The sequence below is a fragment of the Opisthocomus hoazin genome, chromosome 3 (assembly GCF_030867145.1).
Source record: "Opisthocomus hoazin isolate bOpiHoa1 chromosome 3, bOpiHoa1.hap1, whole genome shotgun sequence".
Classification (NCBI taxonomy): domain Eukaryota; kingdom Metazoa; phylum Chordata; class Aves; order Opisthocomiformes; family Opisthocomidae; genus Opisthocomus; species Opisthocomus hoazin.
Window position 1 is genome coordinate 71,622,725 of NC_134416.1, and position 16,116 is coordinate 71,638,840.

General features: G+C 43.5%; 1 protein-coding gene across 1 annotated transcript in view; it reads left to right on the forward strand.

Moving 5' to 3' along the window:
• Positions 1–10,666: 10,666 nt before the first annotated feature.
• The window catches only part of ELP2 (elongator acetyltransferase complex subunit 2), a 40,399-nt gene continuing 34,949 nt past the window's right edge, over positions 10,667–16,116 (forward strand). Inside the window, exons 1-5 of the mRNA XM_075416660.1 lie at positions 10,667–10,836; positions 10,919–10,997; positions 12,489–12,574; positions 14,362–14,512; positions 15,770–15,847. Of these exons, the coding sequence (XP_075272775.1) occupies positions 10,705–10,836; positions 10,919–10,997; positions 12,489–12,574; positions 14,362–14,512; positions 15,770–15,847 (526 nt within the window). The 5' untranslated portion in view covers positions 10,667–10,704. The remainder of the gene's footprint in view (positions 10,837–10,918; positions 10,998–12,488; positions 12,575–14,361; positions 14,513–15,769; positions 15,848–16,116) is intronic.

A 16,116-nucleotide genomic window follows, 5' to 3' on the forward strand; every position in this document is an offset into this window, starting at 1 on the left:
TGCAGAAGGCAAAAATGGGGAATCTCTTTATAGAAAACTAATAATGTAAATCTCTAAATAGGGTAGGAGCAAGGGAAATAACGTACCATGGGAAAAATGGAGGCAATGGGAGAACAGAATGTGAAGAATAGGTCGTGGTCAAGTTTTACTCAGTGTCTTGCCTTTTAAAATTCTGTGTGGAATTTAAAATGACTTATTAGCATACACAGAGTTTTGTTGAAAGGGTTTAAGGTGAAGAGAGGTTTGGGGTCAAAATTTGCAGGAAGAGAACTAGGTGAAAGAATGTGTGCTCAGAGAAGACATGCCACATGTAACAGACAGCAGACAGAAGAAGACATGAGTTTTTTTGTGGGCTAACACCATGAGTGAGAACAACTTATGTCCACAGCAGCTGGGAATTAGCACCTTTGCAACGTGGGTCACCTCTGTTTTATGATGCTTAAGTTCGACTTGGAGCCCAACTTCATGCCCCGAAGATGCGAAAACTTTAAATTTCTTTAATCTTCCTGTCCTATAACTGAAAAGACACTTTATCAGATATCTTCTTGTCAAATGAGACATCAACCAACAGAGCGATCACGAAATGTAAACCCTAAAACAGCTTATCTCAGGCTCCAATGTTCAAGAGGACTTTTGAGTTAAAATGTGATTCTCCTTTTATGGCTACTGTAGATATAAATACTAAAAGATTGCCATATTATTCAATTCTGTAGATTAATATATTTTGTAGCTGTGTTTAATACTTGGTGGGCCACTAGATCTTATTTAGAATTCAGTCATGCTCAGAATGAAGCAGATTGCTTAGCCAGACAACAGCTAACACATGTAAGTCCCTTGGACACAAAAATAATTTCTAAAGTTTTGACAGGCTAAAATACATACAAGCTAAAAGCAGAAGGATGTCTACGTACTGAAAAGTAAAATATTCATGTGATAATGTGCTTGTAAGAATTAAGGTAGGACTGAAAGTAACAGGAAAGAAAGGAAAGAAAGGGAACTACTATATGAGAAAATACAGACAAAAAGACAAACGATAACCCTTTATTTGAACAAAACAATAGATTGTTCATACAAATAGCTTCCTTAAAACTATAGGTTGATGTTTTCATTTGGAAGTGAACAGTGATGTGAAATAAAGGTAAAACTCCTATTAGTCAAACTTTCTTTATTTATTAAAGCTTCTTCCAACATATTGTCAAATTGCATCTAATGATCTCTCTTGAAAAAAGGAATAGATCCGGGCAAATGGAAATAGCAATATGTGGAATAATAGTGATGCAGAAAATAGAAAAAACCCAGGTATTTTACAAAGATAGATGAAGATCAACTATTTTTAATATCTGGAAAGATTTAGATGCAATTATCTGTGATAAAATAGCGAAGGTAGATCCTATTTGTGTGCCATGAAATCAAAACCAAAAAAGCAACAGAACGGAAAAATACTGCTCAAGAGGCCTCCGTTCCTTTTTTTCCATTTCATGAACGCCCACCTAAAATTTATTCCATTTGTTTTTAAACTGCAGCACTGAAAAAGGCAGAGCAAATTTCCTACATTCAGAAGAGGATTTTTATAATGTAATAAGGCTACAACAAGATATCAAAACTGATTTACGTCACAGTTTACCAGGAATATCGAACACTTGCTGAAGCAAAGAATAAAATGTCACTTTTTTTCTCACAGAGGCAAACCCTCAGAAGATGCAAACAATCAAATATTTGCTCCAACAGAAGTATAATAATTTATATCAGCCTGGGACAACTCCTATAATGCTTTGCATGTCTAGAGAGAGATTAGGTTTATTTTAGGAATTTTCTGAATCATGAATTGACTAAATAAAGGAAAATAATTTTTTTCTGTATGTGATGGAAATAGCAGAAAGGAAAAGATATTCTCTTCACAGATCTCAGAAAAAAGAAAGGATCAGGTTTGAAAAAAAAAGATCATGTTTAAAACATTTTCTTAGCATTTTCTAGATCATCAACATCTTTCATACAGTACAAGAAAATCTGTGTTTACTTCCTAACAGATGTTACATAGTCAAAAGGGGATCAGAAAACATTTTTAGATACAAATTTTGATACAGAATGTGACAAACATGCGAGATAGAAATCATAATGACTCTTACATACCCTAAAGCTAATCACTACCTCACACCATTATTTTTTATTCGCATTGATGCCTTCTATTGGGAGATTTGGAAAAGGTTGTGATAACAATTCCATTGGTATACGTCTGGAAAAATATACTTAAACATGACAGAATTATTACAGATTACGTCATTCAAATATGACCAGAAGCTGGCTCTATGGTTTTAGAGCTTACCTGCTAATATATTAGTTGGTTTTGTACTGTATTATAAAGTAAGAATGCTGGTTTTATTATGATTAAGTTAGTCACTCCTTCTACTAAAAACTCAATAAAGATGACTAATGTTTGGTGCAGCTCGATGCAGGCTGTAATAAAGTCCAAGTAAATAACATAATTTTTTTTTTTTTTTGAGGGTCCAACATGAATGCCCCAGCTTCTTTTTCATTTTTCGTCCAGGCTAAAGGTTTATCATTTTTTTGCATTCCTAATTAAGCCCTGATGTTCAAAAGGCAGAACTGTGCTAGGAGTAACACCACCATCTATGAAGCTCGTAGTGTCTGCAGACCCTTAGCGACCACCCCAGGGCTGGTGCTTTTTCCTGATGCCCACCTGAGGCCATCCTACCGCAGTGACCTTGGGTGTGCTGCAGGCTGAGGGATTGTTCTCACGCTGGACACCCGGGCTGGAAAAACTTCACATTAAGGATAAAATTCTGCCATCTGTCATAAGCCTCACATAAACAGCTGAACCAAAACATCTTGGCTTCCCCCGATCCTGCGTGCTTCCAACAAAAGTGAGGTAATGACAGCCAAGAAAAAAAAAATAATAGGCAAAAGGCCATTGAAAACAGAACAATTTAAAGCCCTTCTCACAAGGTGCTAGACAAGAAGCAGGAAAGCGTGCGGGTAGAAGTCATCTCAGCAAGTCCACTTTTTCTTGTTTGCTTGATACATGTTTTTAGGTGACTTGGTAGCATTTATCAAGCACAAGTACTGTGCCACAAATAGTCCGGGATGGCTCAGTGTAGCTGGTTTCTGTACACAACTCTTCACAGATCTGCCAACTTCTACAGCGCTCTTTTTTTTTTTTTTTTAAAGTATAAACATGACTAATTTCCAGAATTTAGGGAACGTGCTATAGTCTTAGAAATATAAATGCAGTGCAAACGCACTGAGGTGGGTGACACAGTCTTCCAGCCCCCGGTACTTGGACTCTACGCCGGCTCAGTGGCAACTCGAAGTCTTTCCGCGGGCTGGCTCTCGGGGCCGTGGGGTGGGAAGGAGCCAAGGGTGCGGTGTGGCGGGCAGCGGGCTGAGCAGGCAGGCTTGCAGCAGTGGGGAACGGCAGAGGAGGTCATTTCGTACTGGGGAGGGGGCGAGGTGAGAGGAGAGAAGGACGGAGCAGGACTCGTTGTGGTTCTCAACAAGAAAGGCCAGACAACAAACGGCTTAATAAAATCGCAGGTTTTGTAAGACAGGATAAGAAGAGGAATATAGACAGCAAGTGCATCTTACATCTCTTCAGATGCTGGGCAAGGGATGCTGCATAGAGCAGATCCTGTCCATGGAGAGATGCTCTTCCCCTTCTGACCATTTGAGCTACTACAGGATACTCTCACAAGAAAACAACCCTGTCCCTAAAGGATTTTCGCATGAGAACTTCTTGCTGCATGGTTAGACAAAGGCAAGGTCACCCAGGAGGCAAAATCCCCGGTACAGCATGGGAGCTGCCCACACTGAGGTGACCCCGTGGCCAGTGGACCCGTGCAGCCTGGTGCGGCCCAAAGCCCCACTGGGCCAGCAGCCCAGCACCCTCCTGCGCCCACTCGGGTCATGGCGAGGGGCATCGCTTGCTCCCCTGCGGGCACCCCTCTTCTGGGCAGGAGCACCGCGCTCCACTCCTTGCCCCGCACGCATTCTGCCTTTCTGGACGGTGTTATGAGCTGCAGCTCATCCAAGCAGGCTGTCCAGCTACCAGGAAGGTTGTCCCTGTCCTAGCACCCACCAGGGCAGCTCGAGCTGGTGTGGGGCAGCAAGCTCCCATGCGGCGGCTGCTCACGCTAACGAACGGGCTGCTCGAGCCCTGCCTACACGGCCCAGTAGAGCTGGCATGGTCAGGGTCGCTGCCTCCTCGAATACAACGGCTTCTGCAAGGCGCCCAGTGCGGAGGTTAGGGCAACAGGGAAGGGAACAGGAGAGAGGAAAATGGGATGAGAAGGGTAAAAAGGTTGTAGAAGATAAAGACAGACTAGGAATAGAGAGCGTTATCTGTAGTGAGATGGAGTAGCAGAGCCGAACCGACTCAGAATTCAATGGCTGTGGAAGATACAATGACCTGTTAGAGCAACTATGAGAATTCTGCAATGGCTTAGGCTGGAAAGGATCTTTGAAGGTTGCCTGGTCCAACTCTTGCTATCAAAAGAAGAGCTACTGAAAGGGTAAATTGCACTATCGGGAAAACCAGTCACCTGTGATTCCGCCCGACTTCAAGGGCACAAGGTGCTTTGCGGCCACTGCGGCAGGACAGACTCCATCCTTTCTTACAACTTCATCCGTAATGGGAGGTAAAGCACGTCATGCAATTCTGCAAATGAATTGTTGCCTACTGCAGAAACTTTGTACACCTATATACACCAATATTCACATTTAAAAAAAAAAGTTATTTTAGAAGTAAACCATATTTTGACAGAAATTAGAAAGTTTTTTGTTACCTTTCCTAGGCAACAAGGTTTTACCCCACATAAGCAGGCTGGTGTATGAGCGTTGGATACCCCGTAGCCCCCTTTCCTCTGCAGCTCTGAGACTCAGCAGACGTTTGTCTTTGCACACTGAGCACCAGGAACGGGGATTTTCTCATACAAGCCTATAATGCTGTTTGTATTCCCTCCTGACTGAAACCCGTGACAGCTCCGGAGCGGCAGGCTAGGAGGTTATTACTTTTCATACCTGTGCTCACCAAGTTACTGGGTGTGAGACAGTGACAAGCAGCAGGGAAGAGTGACATTACCATACAGATAAAAAAGTCTGTCAGCTCCTGGTGCCAGTAACTGGAGCCTTGATTCAAAGCCTCATCAAATTCTAGTAATCTCTTTGACCACCAAAGGCTTTGGATCAGGCTTATCCTTCTGGAAATTACTAAATAAATACCATATAATGTGCAACAATGCTTTAATATCAAACCCATTATAAATATATGTATAGTGGTTGCATGCATATACATATGTGTGTGTACAAATAAAATCACCCATTGCTATTAATTCAGCAATTTTTTTAAAATTAGCATGAAAAGATGTGCCCGGAAAATATTATAGAATTTATTTTTTGGTTTTACGAGATTTCTACAGTGTGGAACAATATCCTATACAAGCCATACAAGAACTGCTAGAACTGCTGCTAATAGAGAATTTAAGCGTAAAATATGATTTTAACTATTCAAGATTGCATTTCCAAGTACTCTTTCTTGTGTGGGGGTGTGTGTGTACACACCCTCTGAAATGCATGCCTATTATGATGTCTCCTTTCAGACCTTCTACTTCAAAAACGTAATGCATAATCAGTTTGATTATGTGACAAGCTGTTTCACCCTTTTTCTTTTTTTTTCTTCTCCCCCAAGCAATTTTCTAGGTCATGTTTGCATTAGGTCTTCCTTTAAAAAAAATAAAAAGGAAAATCAGAGAGATTTTCTATGGAATTTCTTCCAGCCAGCAATTACAGTCATTGTTTGGAGAGCTAATTTTGATAATATTTCTAAATAATTAAGTTTAATTTTTCTTCAGAAAATCAGAAATCCATTTAGGCAGTGGGCATACAAGTCATTCATAGAATACTTAAAATACAGCCTTCAAGAAAAATAGAAATAGCTATACTTTTGTTTAGTTCAACTTTTTTCACTAGCATCATTCGGTCTTCAGTGAGATGAACTGAAGAGGAAATTGTCTCTAAAAACTTATTCTAAACATTTTAAATGAAATCTATTCAAGTGACAATATCTGCTTTTTTTATCTTGAGAAATGTTTTTGAAAAGGGTGCCACAGGCTTACATTATGCCCAAGATACACTGGAAATCTTAACTTTTGTTGAATGCAGGACCAAGAGATCCAGAATCAATCAGTGGCAGTTAAAAACTAGTCTGACACTGAATTTTAATGGACCCAGTCAGTAGCTGTAGGAATGACACTCGTCCTTGGCCATCCCTTCTGGCAGCGTGCTGGTAGACGCAGGCTCAGGGGAAAGAAATCCCAGCAAAGCCATGAGTTAGCAGCAGTCCTCATGCATCGAAACACTTTCTAAAGCAGATCCCACAGCAGGCAAACAGTGAGAAGCTGGATTTGTACTCAAGATGTTGCAGGCAATGGAGTTGTTCTAGCTATTGTAAGGGTATCCTCTGTGAAGCTGGTAAATAATTTAAACTCATCTTTCTGTTTTTGGTCACTATTGTTTATTATTTGTCTTCTCAGTCCTCCAGCTCTGATCCCTCAGGTGAAACCTGGGCCCCGCAGAAGCCATCAGGAGTGTCCCCATGCTGGAATCCAGTTTCCAAAAGTTTTGAATGCTTGCAGTCCCAGCCGGAGGCAATGGGTGCTGTGGGTGGTTAGCCCCTCTCCTGAACACCCTTCTGCCTCTTCCACATTGGGCACTTCATCACTGAGGAACTATGGTGCTTTTGTTGTGAATTCTGGTTGTAGGAGGAAATTGTCACCCAGAAGACGAATATAATAATACTCCTCTGCCTAACAGTGACATTATAATCATAGAATCATAAAAAATATTTTTCTTTTAGTGAAGGAAAATAGAATTCACACATCTTTCTGAGACATTCAGGTACTGTGGCAGTAGAAGTCACAAAAAAAAAAAGCTATGAGGAAAAGGATAAGTCTGTGCTAAGAATATCATACAGGAAATTAGGCCTAGGGCCACAATATAACTAATGAGGAGAAATTGAAATACTGAATAGCTGCCTCGTTCACCAGGCACTATTCATTCAGGTTGCTACTGGAAGCATGCAACCTACAGTAAAAATAGCAGGCAGTAATTTGAGTATGAAGCAACTTCATTAATGATTACTTCATAAGGCATGTATACAATGAAGACAAATACAGATAGGCTAAGTTCAACAACTACAAGAAGAACAAGGCCCCCAACCTTTGAGTACCTGGCTTTGCTAATTTAACAACTTTTAAACATTATTCGAGAGAATTGAACTGCATATAATTAAACTTTAAACCTAACATATGATTGTTGCTTTTCATAGTATCACGCAGAATGACCCTTGCCTAATAATACATTTTCCTTTACACCAACAAGACCCCACAGGAAAGCATGAAGCTTTGATTTAATCTATCAAAGACCAGATTTCTTCTCAACATGCATTCAATTAACAATACATGCAATATATGTCCAACACCGTATTCTCCTCATAAAACTAGGAAAAAAGATGAGGCTAAATATGCTGTATAATGTGTTGGAAACATTCTGCAGGAAGTGAAAACATATTTGCAACATTGTTATACCTTCATGTCATTATTTAGACATAATTAGATAAATGTATTAAAAAGTATTTCTCATTTTTTTGACTAGTCTCTATCTAAAAGCTGGCAGGCATAATTGGGTTGGATACGGAGCACATGAAGATTGCTACGCCACCTCTGTCTGCAAAATGTGACTTGTAGACATGAGTTTACCATCAAAATGACTATTTTGCTATTGGAATAAGAGAAGTTATTCCAATATCTAACTGGGGAATTTATTTTAAGCTAAAGAAACCTTTTTCTCAGTATGAATAGTATCTCCCTTGTGGGAATTTGTTGATGGAACTCCATTGGCAGAACCAAACTGGGACATGTAAAAGATGTGAACAACGTTGTGGACTCGTGAAGTCTGCTTAGGCACCATCACAAACTTTTCTGATGTTCAGTGAATTGAGTTCTTCCTGGGCCTCAAAAATTACACCAAAGGGCAAAAACAGAGGAAGATTGTTTTTACATGTATTTCTGAAATTGAAGAACTTATTTTCTGGGAAGATGAAGGAAAACAGCAGGGACAGGTTTGAATTCAGTAAGGACATCAGCTGTGAATGAAGACTGGCAGTTGATGACTAGCCCAGGGTATGTCCTTTTCCATCCTTGGAACATCACTGACTGCTGCCATTACTTCCTTATAATGCACATGTTTCTAAAAGGTGTGTTGATTTGGTTATAATTATCCAATATTCTAAATTTCTCATGGACTATCCTCTACATATGTCAGTTTTCAGACATAAGAGAAGATCCTGTACCTTCAGAACACACAAAAAAACCTTCTTGGCTTAGACCAAAGGCCCAGCATCCCATGTGAACAAGGACTTGGTCAGACATAATGCTTATGAAAAGCAAGAAACTCGCCTCGTCTAGGCTGATCTGTCCGGATAAAGATCCAGCTTCCCGCGCTTTTTGGCCATACCGCCATGGTGCTGTTACAGCATTCCCCATGGCACTTACAGGTCCATACTCCACGTTGATTTATCCCAGTTCTCTCGGTGTTGGGAGGTGTCGAGGTGACATGGGGATGACAGTGACTGACCTCTGTGGCAGAAAGAAGGCAATCACTGGCAATACCTGGTGCGAGCAGCCTCCAGCAATGCGCTTCCTGAAGCTGCCTGGGACAGCACCAGCCCCAAGGCGGTGGCCCAAGGCTGCGAGGACCAGCCCCACAAAACCCCACAGTGTGGGGCCACAGTGCCCTCGCACCCTCAGGCATGATGCACATCTCCAAATCCCTCCAACAGAAGCAGCGCACAGGGCCCTCCTGTTTACAGGACATGAGCAGCAGCAGGTTATCTATCAGATGAGCAAACATCTCGTGTCACAGAGGAATTCTCCACCCAAATCCATCTTGGAAAGGCCTACACTTTGCCCACAGTCACAGTCAGAGCGAGCTTCGTTCCCACAGTAACAAACACAACTCCCATAACATGCCCCAGCTTTTTGGCAGAGCCCGATCTCCTCCCGCTGGAGCCCTGACTCTGACCCTGGCAGGGCAGGCTGAGAGCTGAGAAGGGGGTTGCTGTGCAACCTGACTGCTGCGCAGCCATCCTCCGGGACAGCACTCCTCAGCCAAAGCATGCTTTGATGGCTGGATCCACGCATTCTTCTGCAAGGGGCCTTTTGTTCCCTTAGCAGCTAACATTTCTGGCTGTATATTGTATGTGATCAGGCCCAGTTTCCTTCCTCTCATACCCACTGGAAAAAGCCGTGTCCAGCTGCAACATTTTTGTGCCAGGCTACGATGCTGCAGACAGCCAGTATTCACGAACCTGCAGGCACACGAGGAGAGAAAAGCCAGGCAGGAGTGGTTTAGGGTCCAAAGTGCTCCCTGTGCTACGCAGAGTGCTCCTCCTAGACGCCTGCTTGCTTTCTGCTGCTTCTCTTCCTGACCCCGGCTCCCTGCACAGCCACGTGGGGCTCTCCTCCCTCCACCCCAGGCTTTCCAGATTTTCAGTTCAGCTTGGATTATTTCAGGATATCCCAGCTGGGCCTTGGGGGCAGGGAGCAGAGGACAGCAGTAGGTAGCCACATCTCTGTTTCTTCTCCCTTTCCTCGCTTGTTTCTTCTCCCTTTCCTTGCTTTCTGTTGCAGGACAGTCCATCTGCACTGCATGGCCTCTGCCCCGGGGCCTTCTGCTCGCTTGGGGCAGGGTGTTGGAGGCAGAATGGATGTCTCAAAGGTCCCGCGGAGACTCCTACACAGCCCGTGGGAGAGCAGGCCGCATCCGCAGCCACAGGGAACCAGCAAAATCCTTCAGCCTGTGAAGCCCAATGGCCAAAGAAGTTCACAGCACATCCATGTAGCGTGACACCCTCCAGCGACCCCACTCCTTTGGGCTGGTGACCACGCAAGTGAAACTAGAACACCACTGCAGTATTTATCTTTCTTGATTTAATTTCTTGGGCAGGGAGGGCAATAAATACATCAATAAGTCAAACTGGAAAAATGTCACGGGTGGAATTCTCTAATCCGCTGCGGTCTCATTGCTTGTCTTGAAAAGCAGAGGGACTCAGACGTGTTCAGATCGCCCCACTGGGGCCCTGCCCATTGCTCAGTCGCAAATTCCCCAGATTTCTGTCACAGTGATTGCAGGAGATGATAATGAACGGCAGTATTAGACACAGCCTGAGCTCCGTGACTTGGGAAGGGCTGTCTGTCACGGGGAGGCCCCACAGCCGAGGCAAACCGATCCGAAACAGATCAGGGCAACGCAATCGCATGCCAGCTCTTCCCTAGCGCATGGAATCAACTCCTACCCACCAAAAAAAACCAACCCCACAAAAAAAAAACCCCTCAGAAAAGTTTTAAACTTCTTAAACCTTTGAGTGTTTGATAAAGGTGCAATAAAGATTACCCACCCCCCCCTCGTTCCTCTGCCGCGCCGGGGAGGCCCGTCCCGGCCCGCGGGGCTCCCTCAGACCGGGCCCAGCGCCAGGAGCCCAACGCCAGGTTCTCCCCTCGCCCACCCGCCTTCACGCCGCCTCCTCCTGACCCCACGGACACGCAGATTTTCCCCCCCCACCCAGCGGCCGCCTCTCGCGCCTCGGGCCCCGCCCCCCCGGGTCGTTGCCACGGGAGCTGCGGGGGGAGGAAGATGGCGGCGCCCGTGGAAGTCTGTCACGTCGCCTGCTGCGCCAACCGGGCGGGCGGCGGGGCCGTGTCCTGGGGGCTGGGGGAGCTCCTCGCCTTCGGCAGCTGCCGCGACGTCGTCCTCTACCAGCCGGCGGTGAGCTGAGGCGCCGTGGGGTGGGCCGGGGCCGGGGCCGGGGCCGCGGCCTCACGCTCGGTGCTTTCTGGCTCTCCCGCAGGCGAGGCGGGTGGCCGCCGTTCTCCGCGGGCACGCCGGCAGGGTGAACTGCGTGCGCTGGGCCCGGAGGCCGGGCGGCGGTGAGTAGCGCGACCTCTCTCCTTCCCTCTCTCCCCGTCCCCTTGGGGTGCGGGTGTCCGCCGCGGCGGGGGCCGGGGCCGCGGGCGCTGCCGGCCGGCCCCTGGCTGGGGCGGAGGGTTCGGCAGCAGGGAGGCCGCGGCCTAAACCGGGAGGAGCTGAAGGCGGGAGGGAGCTGCCGCGCTTCCAGCGCGTCCCCTCGCCTTGAGCCCAGCTTCCCGGCGGGGATTCTGAGGGCCGGCTCCGGAGGAATCTGAGCGGCCGGACTGAGGTGAGCGCTCCGGTGAGGCGGGGGGTCGGGTCGGGCTGTCTCCTCCCGGCCCGGCAGCAGCCCGGGTGCTGCGGCAGCTCTGAGGGGTCGGCGGCTGTGGGTCAACGGGCACAAACTGAAGCATAGGAAGTTCCATCTGGACACGAGGAAGAACTTCTTCCCTCTGAGGGTGACGGAGCACTGGAACAGGCTGCCCAGGGAGGTTGTGGAGTCTCCTTCTCTGGAGATATTCAAGACCCGCCTGGACAAGGTCCTGTGCAGCCTGCTGTAGGTGACCCTGCTTTGGCAGAAGGGTTGGACCAGATGACCCACAGAGGTCCCTTCCAACCCCTACCATTCTGTGATTCTGTCCTTGTGCTGCCACCGGGCTCTTTGCGAAGGGTTTGGAGTTTTGCATGTTTTGACTTCGTAAACTGGTTTTCAAGGCCTTCTAAGAAATCTCTGACTATAAAGCTGTAAGTCACATAGAGGTCATATCCACGGAAAAATAATCTTTCAGGATGGAAATGTTTGAGACTCTTATGAGGCTTTTGCTTGATAGTAATTCCAGGATTTAAAGTTGCTTAAGTGCAGCCTTCTCAAAGGCACGTATTCTTGCCCTTAGGTATTTGTAGAAGCTCGATGACAAAGGGAAAGGGGGCTGTTGATTAGGCTATTAATGTAATGTGCCTGTTGTTTTTTTGGAGGGGTGCCTGTTGTTTTTTTGGAGGGGAAGTACCGAGGTGAAAACGTTCCATTTTAATAGTGGTACAAGCTGCTGTCCTTTCAACAGGTTGCACTGAAACATTTTTTTCTTAAAATTGATTAAAAGAAATTATTTTCAGGGAACTTGGGAATTAAGTTTTCATGGGAAGCTTTGAATTCTGTTTGGTTACGTTTCTCTTACTTTATTTTCCTGTCCTCCAAAAAGACCAAACAAAAAAAGAAAGTGTTAAATTACACTGTTGGACTTGAGAATCTTTTTGGAAAGAAATATTAATCACATTCATACAGAACTTTAAATATTCCTGTGACTTTTCTCTTTATGTTGTCTCAGAGAATACCCTTGCTCTTAAGCTGACCTGTACAATGCAACTCATTAGCTATACTTCATTTTGATGGAAACTTTGCTTACAGTTGATACACCATATTTTGTGAGTAGTAAGCAGTGTAACAGCTTCTGTTGTTGACAGCGCTGTTACAAAGTAAGTGTTTGCAAAACTTACCAGAATGTGTGTTTTAGCTTCTGAAACAGACTTAATTTCTGGTGGATCTGATAAACAACTCATTCTTTGGGAATGGAATGGAATAGGAACGTGGAATAATCAGGTAAGCAGGAACAACCTCTTTTTGAAGCTCCCCCCGCCCTAGTTGCTCGCATACCACAAATTACCTGTTTTGTCTGTACTTCTTGTTTGTGCCTCTTTGTTTTGCCGTGAGTATTGAACCCCGTGTGTATCTCCATCAAATTGTTGGTATTCTGTCATGTGATGCTTTACTTTAAATGCTGTTTTTTCTTTTCCATAGTTTATCCTTTTTTAGATCAGCCTTCATTAAGAAATTAGCTAACCAGTCATCGGGTGCATTTGTCTAGCATGTCTAGAAGTTGCTGTTTGTCTGTTCTTGAGTCATGAGCTTTCTGATCTCATGTAGCACTTTCCTTTAAACTGCCTTAAAATCTTCAGACCATGAAGTTCATTTTTAGTTGACATTTCCAGTACTCTTCTTCCTTGTTTATTCATTGCTGTTTCTAGTGATTTTCAGTCGATCTGTGTAACAATGTAGTGTTTGTATATACGTACTCTTACCAGGGTGATATACAAGTTGGGATAGGTGTTTAAAAAGAAATTAAAAAAAATCTGTGCAACAATCGAGTTTTGACAGAGAAATTGAGAAAAGTGTGGAGACATGCTGATTTATTATTCATACTGTAAAATGTAAGGCAAAAGATGGAACGTGGTATAGAAGAGCCTTCAGAATGAACTGAAATTTAGATAGAAAAATATTATCTGACTTTTAAAATCTTATTAGGCATTGATTTGTGAAAGCCTGTGTGGGTTACCTACACAGCCAATCTCAAACGAGATTAGACTTGGCATTTTAAAATGCGCGAGAACATGTACTGGGGGGAAATGCACCTAGTTTGATGGGGGAATGTTCCTGGAAATAAATAATTTTGGATCCACTGTAGCTGTTTACATATTTATTTGGAATAACTTAAAGATTTCTGTATTAACTTTTTCTGCTGATGCACAGCCTTATGGCGGTCTTTGAAAAAAGAATGTGACTAAGTGTACACATTTTAACAACAGTTCTAGACTAGTATAAATGCTTAAAAGCGGGCAAAGTTCTGTATCAGATCAATCGAAAATTCTTACTGGGGGCCTGCCAGGCTATGTGAGATGTCAAGTGCATTTATGACAAAATTTGGATAAATACTGGGTGACTTCTGGTTGCAGAATTGAAAGCTTCTCCTTCTGCTTTTTGTGTTTAAAGAACAGATAACAACTTGATTCGGCTGTATTCATTCACTAAGAAAGTAGGTACTTGAGTCTAAACTTAGAGTTTTTGTTTTTCATGTCAGTATTTTGAAGGAGTAAAAAGCTGTTTTGGTTTGCGAGAACACACTAAACATTGCTGTTAGAGCTGCTGTAGCTGCTACGTGTTCCATTGTGTTCTCTGCTCTGTCTTCTTCACTAAGGTTCTCCAGACTTTATGAGATATTCCTTAGGGTGAGGGGCAAGAGAAGGAGAAAAAGGAAGGAAAACTGCTTTTCCTAACTTCTATACTGTTTCTAGTTTTCCTCAAAGAATGGTGAGGTTTGTGTAGTGTACACAGGAACATTTAATTCTGTTCAGCTCTGAACAAAATCTTACCAAGTTTATACTCATTACTGCTGTATCCCTTCTTTGTGTTTTCCTGGAATATGCTATATAAGATATATACTATATCTTAAGTATAGTGTGGCAGATGCCGTGCCATTGCAGGCATGTGACTCGTTTTGGGTATTAAATGATTTTATTTCTTAAAATGGCTTTAAAAATTGTTTCAGAGAAGTTACTGGAATTTAATTTTGTTTATTTCTATAACTTTGTAAAACTTTTTGATGTGTTCAGCTTGTGAAAAGCATTCCTCTCAAAGGCCATGCTGAAGCTGTTTGTGCTGTGGATGCTGTCTACCAGTCAGAAGAACCTGACTTAATGCTGCTGGTAGCTTCTGCAGCTTCTGACTCTACTGTGAGAATCTGGTCTCGGCACGGTTCAGAAGGTAACTTTTGTTTAACATTAGGGACAACACAGTGACTTAATGAAAATGATGAATGCTTATCCGTTGAAGTACTTGGCTAAATACTGACATCTTTTAATGCAGCTACATGGATTTCTCTTCAAACTTCAGTACATCAAACCACGGTGGTGTTCTTTGAAAGCTGAGGATTATAATGGTTTAGCTCTTTGGGCCAGGTTTACTCCATAGAATGATTTATCTTTGCTTTTCTTCAGTGATGCGTTGGCTGAATTTACTTGTTTCCTTTTAATATGTATTCAGAATCTGATAATCTGAACCATCATTTTGCCTTGTAACATGGGGGCATACTAGCTGTATCTGTGTGTGAAGTAAAATTACTTAGTAAAGTGATTAATGCTGGCATTAGAAAGGTGAGGTAAAACTGAACACTTGTTTGCTACTATTGGCTTGAGTCCAATGAAGCGCAGGATAATAGGATCTTGACCTTCTGGTAGACAAGGCCTTTGCACGGACATGCGGGAGAACAGCTCTTTGAAATGCATAAGAAATAAATAGGGTGGATAATCTAGTTTTAAAGTGTTATTTGCTAGTTGATTTGTACTGACTGCATCTCTCAAGCTGCTTTTTTCCTTATCTGGTGTACTTGAGGATTTCACGTTGCCTGGCCTACACAAGAGAAATAGGTAGGAGTTGCCAATCTTCAGTCCCGTGTTCTGGAAGGCATCTCTCATGCTCCCAAAGAAGACCGTGAAGTCCTGTCCTTTCCTGTTTGTATTGCTGTTGTGGGTTCCAGTGGTGGGTGGACCTATTCCGCTTCTGTGGAGAGGTTTTTCTGCTATCCTGTTGGTTACCCTGATCTTGGTGGCTTACCAGTTCAACCACTTCTAGGATCTCATGAGTGTTTTCAGGAGGGTTGTTTTTTGCTCATCTCTCTGTCTGCTCTTGTAGAAAATGGATTCAGTTTTAGCTTCTTGTGTAGTGAATGCTGTTGCCACAGGATATAATTTGCAATATTTATCACTTCTGATGTGTTACCACAGTGAAGCTGTACAACTTTAATACTCAGTGGAGAACACTGATTTATCTGCGAACTCTGGATGGATTTCTGTGACCCCACAGGAGATAACGTTATTATTTAGGCTTCTGAAAAATGTAGCAGTTTCTCAGCTCCTTAAAACAAAATTAAATGGGAAATTTTAACTACATAATGTAGTAGGAAATGACAATGTAACTGTAATACTTAAGATGAAGGAGATCAACCCTGTCCTTGTTTTCCAGCTAAATGCATTGAAATTCTGCAGTTTGGAAATGGATTTGTTATGGATGTCTGCTTATCCTTCTTGCCTGGCAGCAATGGTAAGTACAGCTGCACATCTTGAATATCAATGCAGGAAATGTAAAATCTAAGAAATGCCGCAAATAGATTTTCATTTGACTTACTCTAGGCCCTTGTGCCGTATTTTTTTGTTTTTTACGGAATCAGCCTAAGCTGCTGCTTGTATCTAAAGATTTTCATTGAACTGTTCTTAGCAATTAGAAAAATACTGGCTGATTACAGTGTCTTCAAAATGATGCTCAAGTGAAGTTCGTTAGTTGAACTCCTGAGACAGAGAGTTTAAAAAGCG